Below are 12,469 nucleotides of genomic sequence, written 5' to 3'. Positions count from 1 at the left end.
CAATGCAATGTACACATACCCTTATTAATTTAGAAATAAACTAATATGAATCTGGCCACGTCTACACTACACGCTTGCTTCGGAATAACTACATCAGGCCAGGGTGTGAACAATGTAGTTATACCGATCTTAACTTCCTGTGTAGACAGCTCTATGTCAGCAGGAGAGCTTCTCCCACTGATATAGCTACTGCTTCTTGCAGATATATGGAGTTATTGAGCCGACAGGAGCTCTCTCATGAGACCTTGTTTTCATGATACCATTAGCATTTCTGGATGGTTGAATGCAAGCTACAAAATTACTAAATGAGTTATTGGTGACTGCTATTACTGCTGTCTAAGAGTGAAGTTTGATACCAATTTAAAAAAAAAACAACAACCTTACAGAATGCCTCAGATCATAGAAATCATTAGCAAATACTAATGTATATGCTAGTGTCTTGTGACATTCATGTGTTGGTATTTTTACAATTACTGCTTTCATACATGCTTACTTTGACATTTTATTACTATCTACTAATACAACAGACTATTACTGTTGCATTAGTAGATGCATGCACTGGAGTATGCATTTATTATTTTTCCCAGTTCTTCAGTTTCACTGGTTCCTTAATCCCTTTCTACAATGGGAAGTTGATTACTGACAACATTCTCAGTTACAGTGGGTTCCCTTGAACCAGTGCTGGCAATAGTTCAGCTGTTAGGGTAACCAGGACAAACCTTTTTTCTGCACTGTTACAGAAACGTTCAAGAAGACATGTAACACTGTCCTGCTTACACTAGTAGCTCAACTGTTTTCAGCTATGGGTCCCCTTGAGTGCAGAAAGCATCTTCAACAGCTGGCCAGTTTCCTAATATAAACTGGATAATATTAAAGAGACAAGGTGAGTGAGGTAATATCTTTCATTAGACCCACTTCTGTTGGTGAAAAGGACAAGCTTAAGACTTCTTTAATAATAATTTTTAATTTGCCTCAACAGGATGTAGACTTCTGTTATGTGTATTTAATCCTCGTACTTACTCGCTAACACCCCCTGAAATAATATTGACTCACAATTACATAAGCCTTTCCATAATAACCTTAGCTTCTTCAGAAAATTCTATTTGGGTTTCAGTTAAGGAAATGTGGAATTGATTCTAAATTAAATTCAGTTTATATGTAGCAAAACACCAAATCTTTAAGATTACTCAAGAGTTTGAATATTAAACCATCTTATCTTTTTATAAAGGCTTGACTCGTGCCAGGAATGAACTTAGCCGGAATGAGGACTTCATGAAATTGTATCGGCAACTTGAAAACATGTTTTCAGACACATCTGTGACTTCAGCAAATGGAAATTTTCTTTACAATAGAATAGGTCGGTGTTTACCTTTTCAGGAAGCAAATATGCTGACTTCATTTTTTCTAGAAGAGCACTTTTCCCCCTCAAAATTTAAATCTGGCAAAAGCTCTATTCAACATAAAGCCTAATTGCTGACGATTTGTGATGCAAAATAAGTCTGATATTCAGTGTGGTGCCTCTCTTTCCTAGTGCACAAAACTGGATGGTAGTTACATTGCAACTTTTATGTGTTCTATTTAAGCAGTTCCATCTGCCTTCAAATCATAGTTTTGTAGGTCTGAAGCCTTGAAGTTCAGTTAGAATTTAACTATAAATTATTATTATAATCTCTTAACTAACCTTGTGCAATACTTTTTTAATTTGACCGCAACAAAAGTAATGTTCAGGTCTTGAAAAACTGGGTTTAACAAACATGTGCTTCAGTAATGAGTTTACTGAAGTTCATGTGCTAGATAGTTATTGTAATTAGATTGGAAATGTTGGGAATTGGTGCTTCTCAGACTTGGAAGAGAGAAGTATAATAAGAAAACAAGGTTCACAGAACTTCTTACATACTTATTCCAAAAAAGACACATAAGTATATTTTTTAAAATGACTTTATTTGGTTTACAGGACCTGCAAATAAAAATAAAATCATCTACAGTCATCCAAAATTAAAGAAATTAGAAGAAGTTGTAGTAGAGCACTTCAAATCTTGGAAGGGATGTACAGGTAAATGTTAGTCTCCAAAACATAATCTAATAATACTATCTGGGTATGAATCCATAATCTTCTTCTTTAATTGTTTCATTCATTTAATTGAAATGTCCCTAGCCTCTTTTTGCCAGATGCTAGGAATGGGCGACAAGGGATGGATCACTTGATGATGACCTGTTCTGTTCATTCCCTCTGAAGCACCTGGCATTGGCCTCTGTTGGCAGACAGGATACTGGGCTAGATGGACCATTGGTCTGACCCAGTATAGCCGTTTTTGTGTTCTAATTCCATAATTGATTGAAATGCTTGCATATTTTGCTAGGTATCTTTATTTTATCCACTTGAAAAAATATCCCTGTGATGGGGCAGCTGCCCCTCACTAGCAGAAAAGGGGTTAAAAGCAGCCCTAGGGAGGCTGTGCTGGAGGCAGCCAATCAGGGCTAAGAAGGCCATATAAAAAGGAAGCTACAAGGCAGAGTAGGGCAGTTCTCTGCTGGGAGCCCAGGGAGGAAGGACTATGTCCCTGAAGGGCCAAGAGAACTGCCAGCACCCTGGGCAGAGCAGTGCTGCAAACGGGCCGAGGAAGCCAGAGACAACTCCTGGCTGACTGCTGGGGGGTTGCAGACTGAGGCCCTGATACAAGGGTAAAGGGTGTGCTGGAGCCACGTGGGAAATGGCTAGACTGTGGACTGCAGTTTGCCATTGGCAGGAATTGGCTGAACAGTATACTGCAGGCCCTCTGAAAGGGGGGATCACAGTGTGTGGCACGGCCGGAGAGCTGTGTCACTGAAGAGGACACCATGGTCCTTGGAGAGATGTGGGTCCAAGAGCAGGAATCACGGCGGCAATACACCACATAAAGGGGGCACACTCAATGGCAGAGCTAATTCTCAAGACAGGCTGAGGAAGCACCAGAGTAATGAGTGGACCCCATTGCAATCCCTGAAAAAACAAGTTGCCATCATAGAATTAATTAAGTGAAATTCCCTTATAGGTTACGTTAACCTTATTTTATTATACATTCTTTCACAACTATAATCAAATATTAAAACAATGATAATAAACATTTTAGTTTTATTACTGGGGTCTCATTTGTTCCAGGATTTCATGGCTACAGAACAGGCTGTGGAATCCAACTCCCTCTGCAGAATTATGCCCCTGAAGCTATGCTTTCATTTTAAAAAAAAAATCTTAATATGGGGGTTGTACAGGAAACATTTAAAGTGTAAACAAGAACTGATGCAATGTCATCTTCCTGAGTGGCAGAGAACTTGGAACAAAGTTTTCAGACAAAGTGACTTCTTCATAACTAAAGGAAAAATGTGAAATTTTAAGAATGGGTTGGATAGAAAATAAACAAAATCTTCATATATGAGATATGTTATTAATCTGTTTGAGTTTTCTGTTTCTTTGTAGTATTTTTACTTGATTCACTTTAGTGTGATTTATAGGATTTATTTTGTGTGTTGTTAAAAAGTGTTAAAAATTAAAATTCATATTTTAATTATGCAAAAGTTCATTCCTTGGGAAGAAGAATTGGAAGAGCTCTCCCACTGAACACTTCAGTTAATGGGGAGGAAAAGGTATATCACTCTTCATTATGGAGTTCAAGGATACAACACTTGACGCTCCTAATTTGGGGTTCTGTGAAAAGCCATAAAAGTCACCTAAGATAATCGGTGCATATATTTGTGCTTTAAATAATGCAAAATGTTTATTTTGATGCTTCAGAGAAAAGAGCACTTTCAGATAAAGTTAAATGATTCAACTGCATCAAGTTAATTAGGCTTAAAAAGTCTGACTTTTAAAAAGTGATTCCAGTCTTAATTTCAGAATTTCTCAGACTTCTTATTGTAGAGCAATCGTGTTTGCAACATTGAGAATTTATGACACCAAAAACAACCTCTCTTTCCCCTCAATCCTACTCCATATATTTTTATATGCATTGGCATCAGGAAGCATAAGTTAAACGTTTGAAAATAAAACAGTTTTTAGTGCTGAAACCATTGATTTAAAAAACAGTTGGAGGAATCCTAAAATTAAGGACTGCAAGAAGAAACAAATTTAAAGTAGGCCAGCTTGGCAAGTTGATCTCATCTCTCTGGTCACATGGAATCATATCATATTACATGAATGTGACGTACTAGGGTACGATCATGCCACACATACTTTATCAGACAATACTGACCAGCAAATTGAGTTTTCAAATGATGCCTTACGAGGCATTCTTTGTGCAAAGATTATTACAAGTGTGTAGGGGTATATTCAATCACATTGAGTATGTATACATGTCATTTATATATGGAGGTACTGACCATGGCTCCATAGTAAGGTTAAATTGAATTTTATACTTAAAGTAGGAATTTAACCATTTTGTTATATATGAAGAGTACGGTGTATTCTTTTCAAATTTATATCACTTATTCTTTAAGTACAGAATGGATATATAGAGAGAGATCTAGATCTATGTAATATGCATATACTTAAGAGTGTGATGGATGATGTATGTGTGGTAAATAGTTGCAGAAAAATGGTGCTCTCTCTCCAAGTTAATTGGTTCTTCTTTGAGTGATTGCTCATGTCCATTCAACTTAGGGGTGTGTGGTTGCCACATGTATTGGTGCTGGAATTTTTTCTCTCAGCAGTATCCGTAGGGGACTGGCTCCGGTGCCCCCTGGAGTGGTGTGCACATGCCGCGGTATATAGGGTGCCATCAGCTCCCCCCACCCTCAATTCCTTCTTGCCACCAGTGATGGTGCTGGAACTGTTGCTGCTTCAGCTAATGCTGTAGATAGTCGTTTGCACAAACTAGTTATGTCCTGTATTATACTATATATAGTTTTTGATTAGTGTTTATAAATCCCATAGCTATAGTTAGAGACTTTGTAGGTCCCAAACGGGACTTTGCCTCGGGACAGGCTTCAGGCATCGTCGGATATGGTGGACACTGCTGGCTGAACCATGACCTCAGCCGTCACCATGCGCCAGGCATCCTGGCTGCTCCTCTCTGGCTTGTCCACGGAGGCTTAGCAGTCGATGCAAGACCTTCCCTTTGATGGGCAAGCCCTTTTTGGGGAACAGACCAACAATAAGCTCCATGGCCAAACAGAGTCCCGCATGACCCTTAAAACGCTGGGCGTGTATGTTCCCGGCCCTGCCCGCAAGTGGTTTGAGCCTCAGGGTCAGGGGAGCCACCCTCGCCAGGAGCTTCCCCATAAGAAGTCCAGAGGCTACCAGCAGCGTCCTAGCCAACAGCCTCCGCAGGCCTCTCAGTCGAGCTCGACCCACAATAAGTAAGCGGGCAAGCGCTCGTTTTGAGGATGCACCCGAGGGCGACATACCAGACTATTCCGAGGATCCTCCCTCCCTTATTTTTACCAGCTGCCTTTCTCCTTTCCTCCCTGTGTGGGCATCTATAACGTTGGAAAGATGGGCCTCAGTATGGTGGTGCAGAGTTGCACCCTTCAGTTACTTTCTACCCCTCCTTCCAACCCCCCTCCCTGTCCCTCTTCAGGGACCCTTCTCATGAGGGTCTCCTCATGCAGGAGGTAGAGGGATTACTGCAGGTAGGTGTGGTGGGGGTAATTCCTCCAGAGTTCAAGAACAAGGGATTCTGTTCCTGGTACTTTTTAATCCCAAAGGTCAAGGGCAGTCTACAACCTATTCTGGACCTACGAGACCTGAACTGCTTCCTAGCAAAGCTGAAGTTCCGCATGGTTTCCCTGGCCTCCATCATCCCTTCCCTGGATCCGGGAGACTGGTATGCCGTCCTCAATCTGAAAAATGCATACTTTCACATTGCCATCTTCGAGGGACACAGACGCTTCCTCCGGTTTACGGTGGGTCCCAAACCCTATCAATTTGCGGTCCTCCCGTTTGGCCTAGCAACAGCACCGCAGGTATTTACCAAGTGCATTTCTGTGGTGGCTGCCTACCTCAGATGTTGGGGTGTCCAGATCTACCCATACCTAGATGACTGGCTAGTCAAGGGCAGAGCCAGGTACAAAGGGATGTCACGATGCTGTTAGCCTCCTGCCATTGCCTCAGTCTGTTGGTAAACGACAAAAAATCCATTTTAGTTCTGGTACAGGAGTTGGAGTTCATCAGCGCAGTACTCGACTCGACCTGCACCAGGGCGTTCCTGCCACTGGAGAGATTCAGGACACTGATGTACCTCATTGCGGAAATCTTTGCATTTCCTCTGACCACAGCCAGGATTTGCCTGCATCTGCTAGGTCACATGGCAGCGTGTACATATGTGGTGTGCCCCGCCAGGCTCCGGATGCAACCCCTGCAGCAGTGGCTGGCGACGGTCTACTCCCAGTCCAGGGACCACCTGGAGAAGGTCTCAGAGTAGCAGCCGTGTTAGTCTGTATTCGCAAAAAGAAAAGGAGTACTTGTGGCACCTTAGAGACTAACAAATTTATTAGAGCATAAGCTTTCGTGAGCTACAGCTCACTTCATCGGATGCATTTGGTGGAAAAAACAGAGGAGAGATTTATATACACACACACAGAGAACATGAAACAATGGGTTTATCATACACACTGTAAGGAGAGTGATCACTTAAGATGAGCCATCACCAACAGCAGGGGGGGGAAGGAGGAAAACCTTACATGGTGACAAGCTAGGTAGGCTAATTCCAGCAGTTAAGAAGAATATCAGAGGAACAGTGGGGGGTGGGGTGGGAGGGAGAAATACCATGGGGAAATAGTTTTACTTTGTGTAATGACTCATCCATTCCCAGTCTCTATTCAAGCCTAAGTTAATTGTATCCAGTTTGCAAATTAATTCCAATTCAGCAGTCTCTCGTTGGAGTCTGTTTTTGAAGCTTTTTTGTTGAAGGATAGCCACTCTTAGGTCTGTGATCGAGTGACCAGAGAGATTGAAGTGTTCTCCAACTGGTTTTTGAATGTTATAATTCTTGACGTCTGATTTGTGTCCATTCATTCTTTTACGTAGAGACTGTCCAGTTTGGCCAATGTACATGGCAGAGGGGCATTGCTGGCACATGATGGCATATATCACATTGGTAGATGCGCAGGTGAACGAGCCTCTGATAGTGTGGCTGATGTGATTAGGCCCTATGATGGTATCCCCTGAATAGATATGTGGACAGAGTTGGCAACGGGCTTTGTTGCAAGGATAGGTTCCTGGGTTAGTGGTTCTGTTGTGTGGTGTGTGGTTGCTGGTGAGTATTTGCTTCAGATTGGGGGGCTGTCTGTAAGCAAGGACTGGTCTGTCTCCCAAGATCTGAGAGAGCGATGGCTCGTCCTTCAGGATAGGTTGTAGATCCTTGATGATGCGTTGGAGGGGTTTTAGTTGGGGGCTGAAGGTGATGGCTAGTGGCGTTCTGTTGTTTTCTTTGTTGGGCCTGTCCTGTAGTAGGTGACTTCTGGGTACTCTTCTGGCTCTGTCAATCTGTTTCTTCACTTCAGCAGGTGGGTACTGTAGTTGTAGGAATGCATGATAGAGATCTTGTAGGTGTTTGTCTCTGTCTGAGGGGTTGGAACAAATGCGGTTATATCGTAGCGCTTGGCTGTAGACAATGGATCGAGTGGTATGATCTGGATGAAAGCTAGAGGCATGTAGGTAGGAATAGCGGTCAGTAGGTTTCCGATATAGGGTGGTGTTTATGTGACCATCGCTTATTAGCACCGTAGTGTCCAGGAAGTGGATCTCTTGTGTGGACTTGTGTGGAGAAGGTCGTCACCATCACCATTATCTTGCTGCTATGGTGGACCAACCCTAGGAAAGTCCTAGAAGGAGTTCCCTTTGTCAGCACTCCTCACTCAGTCGAGTTGGTTTCGGACGCCTTGGACTTCGGCTGGGGGTCACACTCAGCACCCTCCAGACCCTAGGTATGTGGTCCCCAGAGGAATCGATGCTACACATTAACTCAAAGAGCTCAGGGCGGTGCACAGTACATACACGGTCTTCTGACCTCACCTCTTGGGCAGAGTGGTCAGAGACCTCATGGACAACGCAGCCTCTATGTTCTACATCAACAGACAAGGTGGCGCGCAATCCTCGGCCCTCTGTCTCTGGGACTTTTGCATCAACCATGGAATTCATCTAGAAGCATGTCACCTTCTGGGTGCCAAGACCACACTAGCATATCACCTAAGCAGGGACTTCTCTGACCACAAGTGGGTGCTTCACCAGAAGGTAGCCAGCATGATCTTCCAGAGGTGGGGAAGTCCCTAAGTGGATTTGTTCGCCACCAGGCAGAACAGGATGTGCCACAGATTTTGCTCCAGATGGGGTCTGGGCAAGGGCTCCTCTCTGATACCTTCCTCCTGCCATGGGCAGGAAGCCTGATGTATGCGTTCCCTCTGATTCTGCTCATCAGCAAGGTCCTAGCGAAAATCAAGAGAGAAAAGGCGCAGGTTATCATGATCGCCCCGGCGTGGCCTCGCCAGCATTGGTCCGGGACTCTATCAAGCTTGTCAGCGTTCCCTCCCCGCCCCTGTCAAACCGACTGGGCCTGCTGTCACAGAATCACAGCCGACTCTTGTACCCCAACCTGGCGTCCATCCACCTCACCACATGGATGTTGCGTGGCTGAACCCAGATGAACAGTCCTGTTTGGAAGGGGTCCAGAAGGTCCTCAAGAGTAGAAAGCCCTCAACTCGGCAGACCTACCTGGCAAAGTGGATAAGGTTCTCCCACTGGGCGGCTGAACGGGGCGTCTCCCCTTTGCATTCTTCGGAGTAGTCGATCTTAGACTACCTGCTTCATTTGAGGACCCAGGGTCTGGCGCACTCCTCTGTCGGGTTGCATCTGGAGGTCATTTCAGCCTTTCATCTGCCAATCCAGGGGCAGACGGTGTTCTCCCATGACATGATAGGAAGTTTCCTTAGAGGCCTCGAGAGACTCTTTCCTGAAGTCTGGTCGCCGGCCCCTCAGTGTTATCTCAACTTGGTTCTGTCCAGGCTCACAGGACCACCCTTTGAGCCTTTGGCCTTATGCTCCCTGTCTCACCTATCATGGAAGGTAGTTTTCCTGATGGTGGTGATGTTAGTGAGGCGAGTCTCCGAGCTGCGAGCCCTGACCTTAGAACTGCCGTATACAGTCTTCAGTAAGGACAAGGTCCAGCTCCGGCCCCACCTGGATTTCCTTCCCAGGGTGTTGTCCACTTTCCACATGAGCCAGGACATCTTCCTTCCGGTCTTCTGCCTTAAGCCCCATGAGATTAGTGAAGAGAGGCGCCTTCAGACTTCGGACGTAAGAAGGGTTCTGGCTTTCCAGCTAGATCGGACAAAGCCTTTCCGTAAGTCAGCTCAGCTTTTCATCTCTACAGCTGATAGGATGGAAGGCCTCCCAGTGTCCATGCAGAGGATTTCTAACTGGATCACCTCTTGCATTCGGACCTGCTACAAGTTGGCGGGAGTCCCTCCACTGCCAATCTTCAGAGCCCACTCAACCGAAGTGCAGGCATCTTCAGCAGCCTTCCTGGCACACTTCCCGATCCAGGACATCTGTCGAGCTGTGACGTGGTCCTCGTTGCACATGTTCACAGCCCACTACACCATCACTCAGCCGGCCAGGGATGACGCTGGGTCCGGCAGAGCTGTGTTGCAATCTACACATCCGTGAACTCCTACCAACCTCTGAGGGGTACTGGTTGGGAGTCACCTAAGTTGAATGGACATGAGCAAGTACTCAAAGAAGAAAAGACAGTTACCTTTTCCATAAGTGGTGTTCTTCGAGATGTGTTGCTCATGTCCATTCCACAACCTGCCCTTCTTCCCCATTGTCGGAGTTTCCGGCAAGAAGGAACTGAGGGTGAGGGGAACCAGCAGTGCCCTATATACCACAGCATGTGCATGCCACTTTAGGGGGTGCCAGAGTTGGTCCCCTATGGGTACTGCTGAGGCACCAGTGCATGTGGCAAGCACACACACCTAAGTTGAATGGACATGAGCAACGCATCTCAAAGAACACCAGTTACGGAAAAGGTAACTGTCTTTTACTATGTGGTAGTTTTGATGTAACATAATTCTGAATTTCCTATTGTTGTTGGTGCTCATGGCTTTACTTGAGCAACTTTAATTATTGTACAATTAAGTGTTTGTGTTGGATACGTACATAGAGACTGCAAATCCTTCAGAGAAGGAGACCATGCTCTTTTTAATAGGTTAGCGGGAAAGGGACTGTCTTTTTTTAATTTGCAAGATGCATTGCCAAAGTAATGATATTACAGAAATATTAATTAAGCATAATAGTATTTATGTATGTGTTGATATCTTAAAAATTGGGGGAAAATATTTCAGGCCAGTATGTAAGGCTTGTTACAGTATTTTTTAATCTTATTCAACCAGTGTATAACTGCTTGTCTTTATAAATTACTATTTTTAATGCACTCTTTGATTTATAGATCTTTCTACCGTCACAGCATTGAATTTTTACCAAAATTACAAAAATAATTTTGTTAGTAAAACACTAATTTTCCAATTTTAGATAAAGCTTGATGTTTTGGTGTATGCTTAGCACGATAATATATAAAATAATTTGTGCTAATAACCATAGAAGTAAGAGGCTTGTGGTGAGAGTTGAGGTTTGAGAGACTGCAGAAATTTTACTGGCGCTATGTTACTGCTTATTATTTATTCAGTTATAAAGATCTTATTGTTCATTTTTTGTATGTCTAGGTCTGGAAAACATTTTATTGAAACTTCCTACAAAGTAAAAATTTTAGATTTGTTTTTTTTCTGTGTAGCCAAACAGAAACAGAGAAGCAGATTTTTTTTTTTATAGTTGGGTGTGCGACATTAGCCACCTTCCAGTTTTCTGCAATAGTAGCTGTTTGTAGTGCTAAATAATCTATTTCCTTTTTTATCAACATAAAAAGTGCCTGGATATGTGCTCTCATTACCCTGTCAATTATGTTAAATTTCCAAATCCAGTAAAGTTTAATCAGCTCATCTACCAAGCAGCAGCTCATAATTAATGTTAACACACCCATTCATCTTCTCATCTCCTACTTGTCTGAGCTAAGAGGATGAACAAAATCTTCAGATGCTTAAATCAGGGAATATCAAGTAAGAGAAGGGGAGGTTATTCGTTCTGCATACAGCGTTAGTGAGACCATTACTGGAATACTGTGTTCAGTTCTGGTTTCCATGCTTCGAAGGAGATGTTGAAAAATTGGAAAGCCTTCAGAAGAGAGCTGTAGGCATGATTTGAGGTCTGGAAAACTAGGGAGAGACTAAAGAAGCTCCAGTACATTTAGTTTATCCAAGAAAAAGGTTAAGAGCTGACTGATCATGGTCTACAAGTACCTACAAGGGGAAGAGATTTCTGATAGTAGACAGCTCTTTAATTTAGCAGAAAAAGGCATAATGACAAAATCAGATTAGAAATAAGGCACACACTTTTCACAGGTTTCAGAGTAGCAGCCGTGTTAGTCTGTATTCGCAAAAAGAAAAGGAGTACTTGTGGCACCTTAGAGACTAACAAATTTATTAGAGCATAAGCTTTCGTGAGCTACAGCTCACTTCATCGGATGCATTTGGTGGAAAATTTGTTAGTCTCTAAGGTGCCACAAGTACTACTACACTTTTCACAGTGAGAGTAATTCATTGTAACATTGTTACCTAGGGATGCGGTAGATTCTTCATTAGTTAAGATCTTTAATCAACACTGGACATCTTTCTAAGGGAGATATTTTAGCTCTGACAGAACTTACTGTCTTGATGCAGAAATCATATTCCATGATCATAATATGGTTCTTTCTGGCCTTTCACTTGATCTTTGAAGATTCATAGGTTGTAACATGTTGGCCCTGCGATGTGTCCTAAAATCAGTAAATCCTGGCTACTTAGGATCACGGGCAGGAGGGCTTGCCAGACCTCTTAAAAGCAATTAATATTCAATTCAGTTCAAATGTTTGAGATTTCTAATATTTAAGTATGGACCAAGATTTCTGAACCTTGTGGGTGAATAGTGTGTACTAGGCATCAATTCTAAGCAAGAGATTAACAGTTTATAATGCAAAATTAAAATCTGCATAAATAAATATAAATAAATTTATAAATAATAAATAAAAACTGCATAAATAATTAAGCAATCTTTTGTAACACAGAGGGTAAGTTACTGTACCATGTTTGTCATTCATATGCTGGCTATCTTGGACAGCATCAGTATCATTGATCCATCACAGCATACATCCACCACTTCTCCTCAGTCCAGGTCTTTCCTGGAAGGAACAGCTGCAGGAAGTGTAAACCAGCATCCAGAAAGCAGTTCAGGAGGCACTTGTGGCCAATCAAATTAAAACATGAAACAGCTACTTTGCACATGCTTATACCAAGGCAAACACCATAGAGTAGTGCTCCTGTTGATCATCGAAAGATCAGAGATCAGGAAGCCCTTTATTATTCACAGTCTTATCATAAGAAAATCAACACAGGGCACCAGCCTACTCCG

At 42.9% G+C, this 12,469-nt stretch overlaps 1 protein-coding gene across 12 annotated transcripts in view; it reads left to right on the top strand.

Annotated features, from left to right (window-relative positions):
• FANCM (FA complementation group M) overlaps window positions 1-12,469 on the top strand; it is a 177,876-nt gene that overhangs the window by 67,613 nt on the left and 97,794 nt on the right. For 11 of the 12 annotated variants that reach the window (XM_038406214.2, XM_043515940.1, XM_043515939.1 and 8 more), the window contains 2 exons: window positions 1,229-1,357; window positions 1,955-2,053. In XM_038406214.2, coding sequence (XP_038262142.1) covers window positions 1,229-1,357; window positions 1,955-2,053 — 228 coding nt within the window. Of the gene's footprint in view, window positions 1-762; window positions 884-1,228; window positions 1,358-1,954; window positions 2,054-12,469 lie in introns of those variants that run through there. The other variant, XM_043515943.1, reaches the window with a different exon arrangement.

The sequence above is a fragment of the Dermochelys coriacea genome, chromosome 6 (assembly GCF_009764565.3).
Source record: "Dermochelys coriacea isolate rDerCor1 chromosome 6, rDerCor1.pri.v4, whole genome shotgun sequence".
Lineage (NCBI taxonomy): Eukaryota > Metazoa > Chordata > Testudines > Dermochelyidae > Dermochelys > Dermochelys coriacea.
The sequence above is the reverse complement of the archived record's forward strand: the minus strand, read 5'-3'. Positions and strand labels throughout refer to the sequence as shown.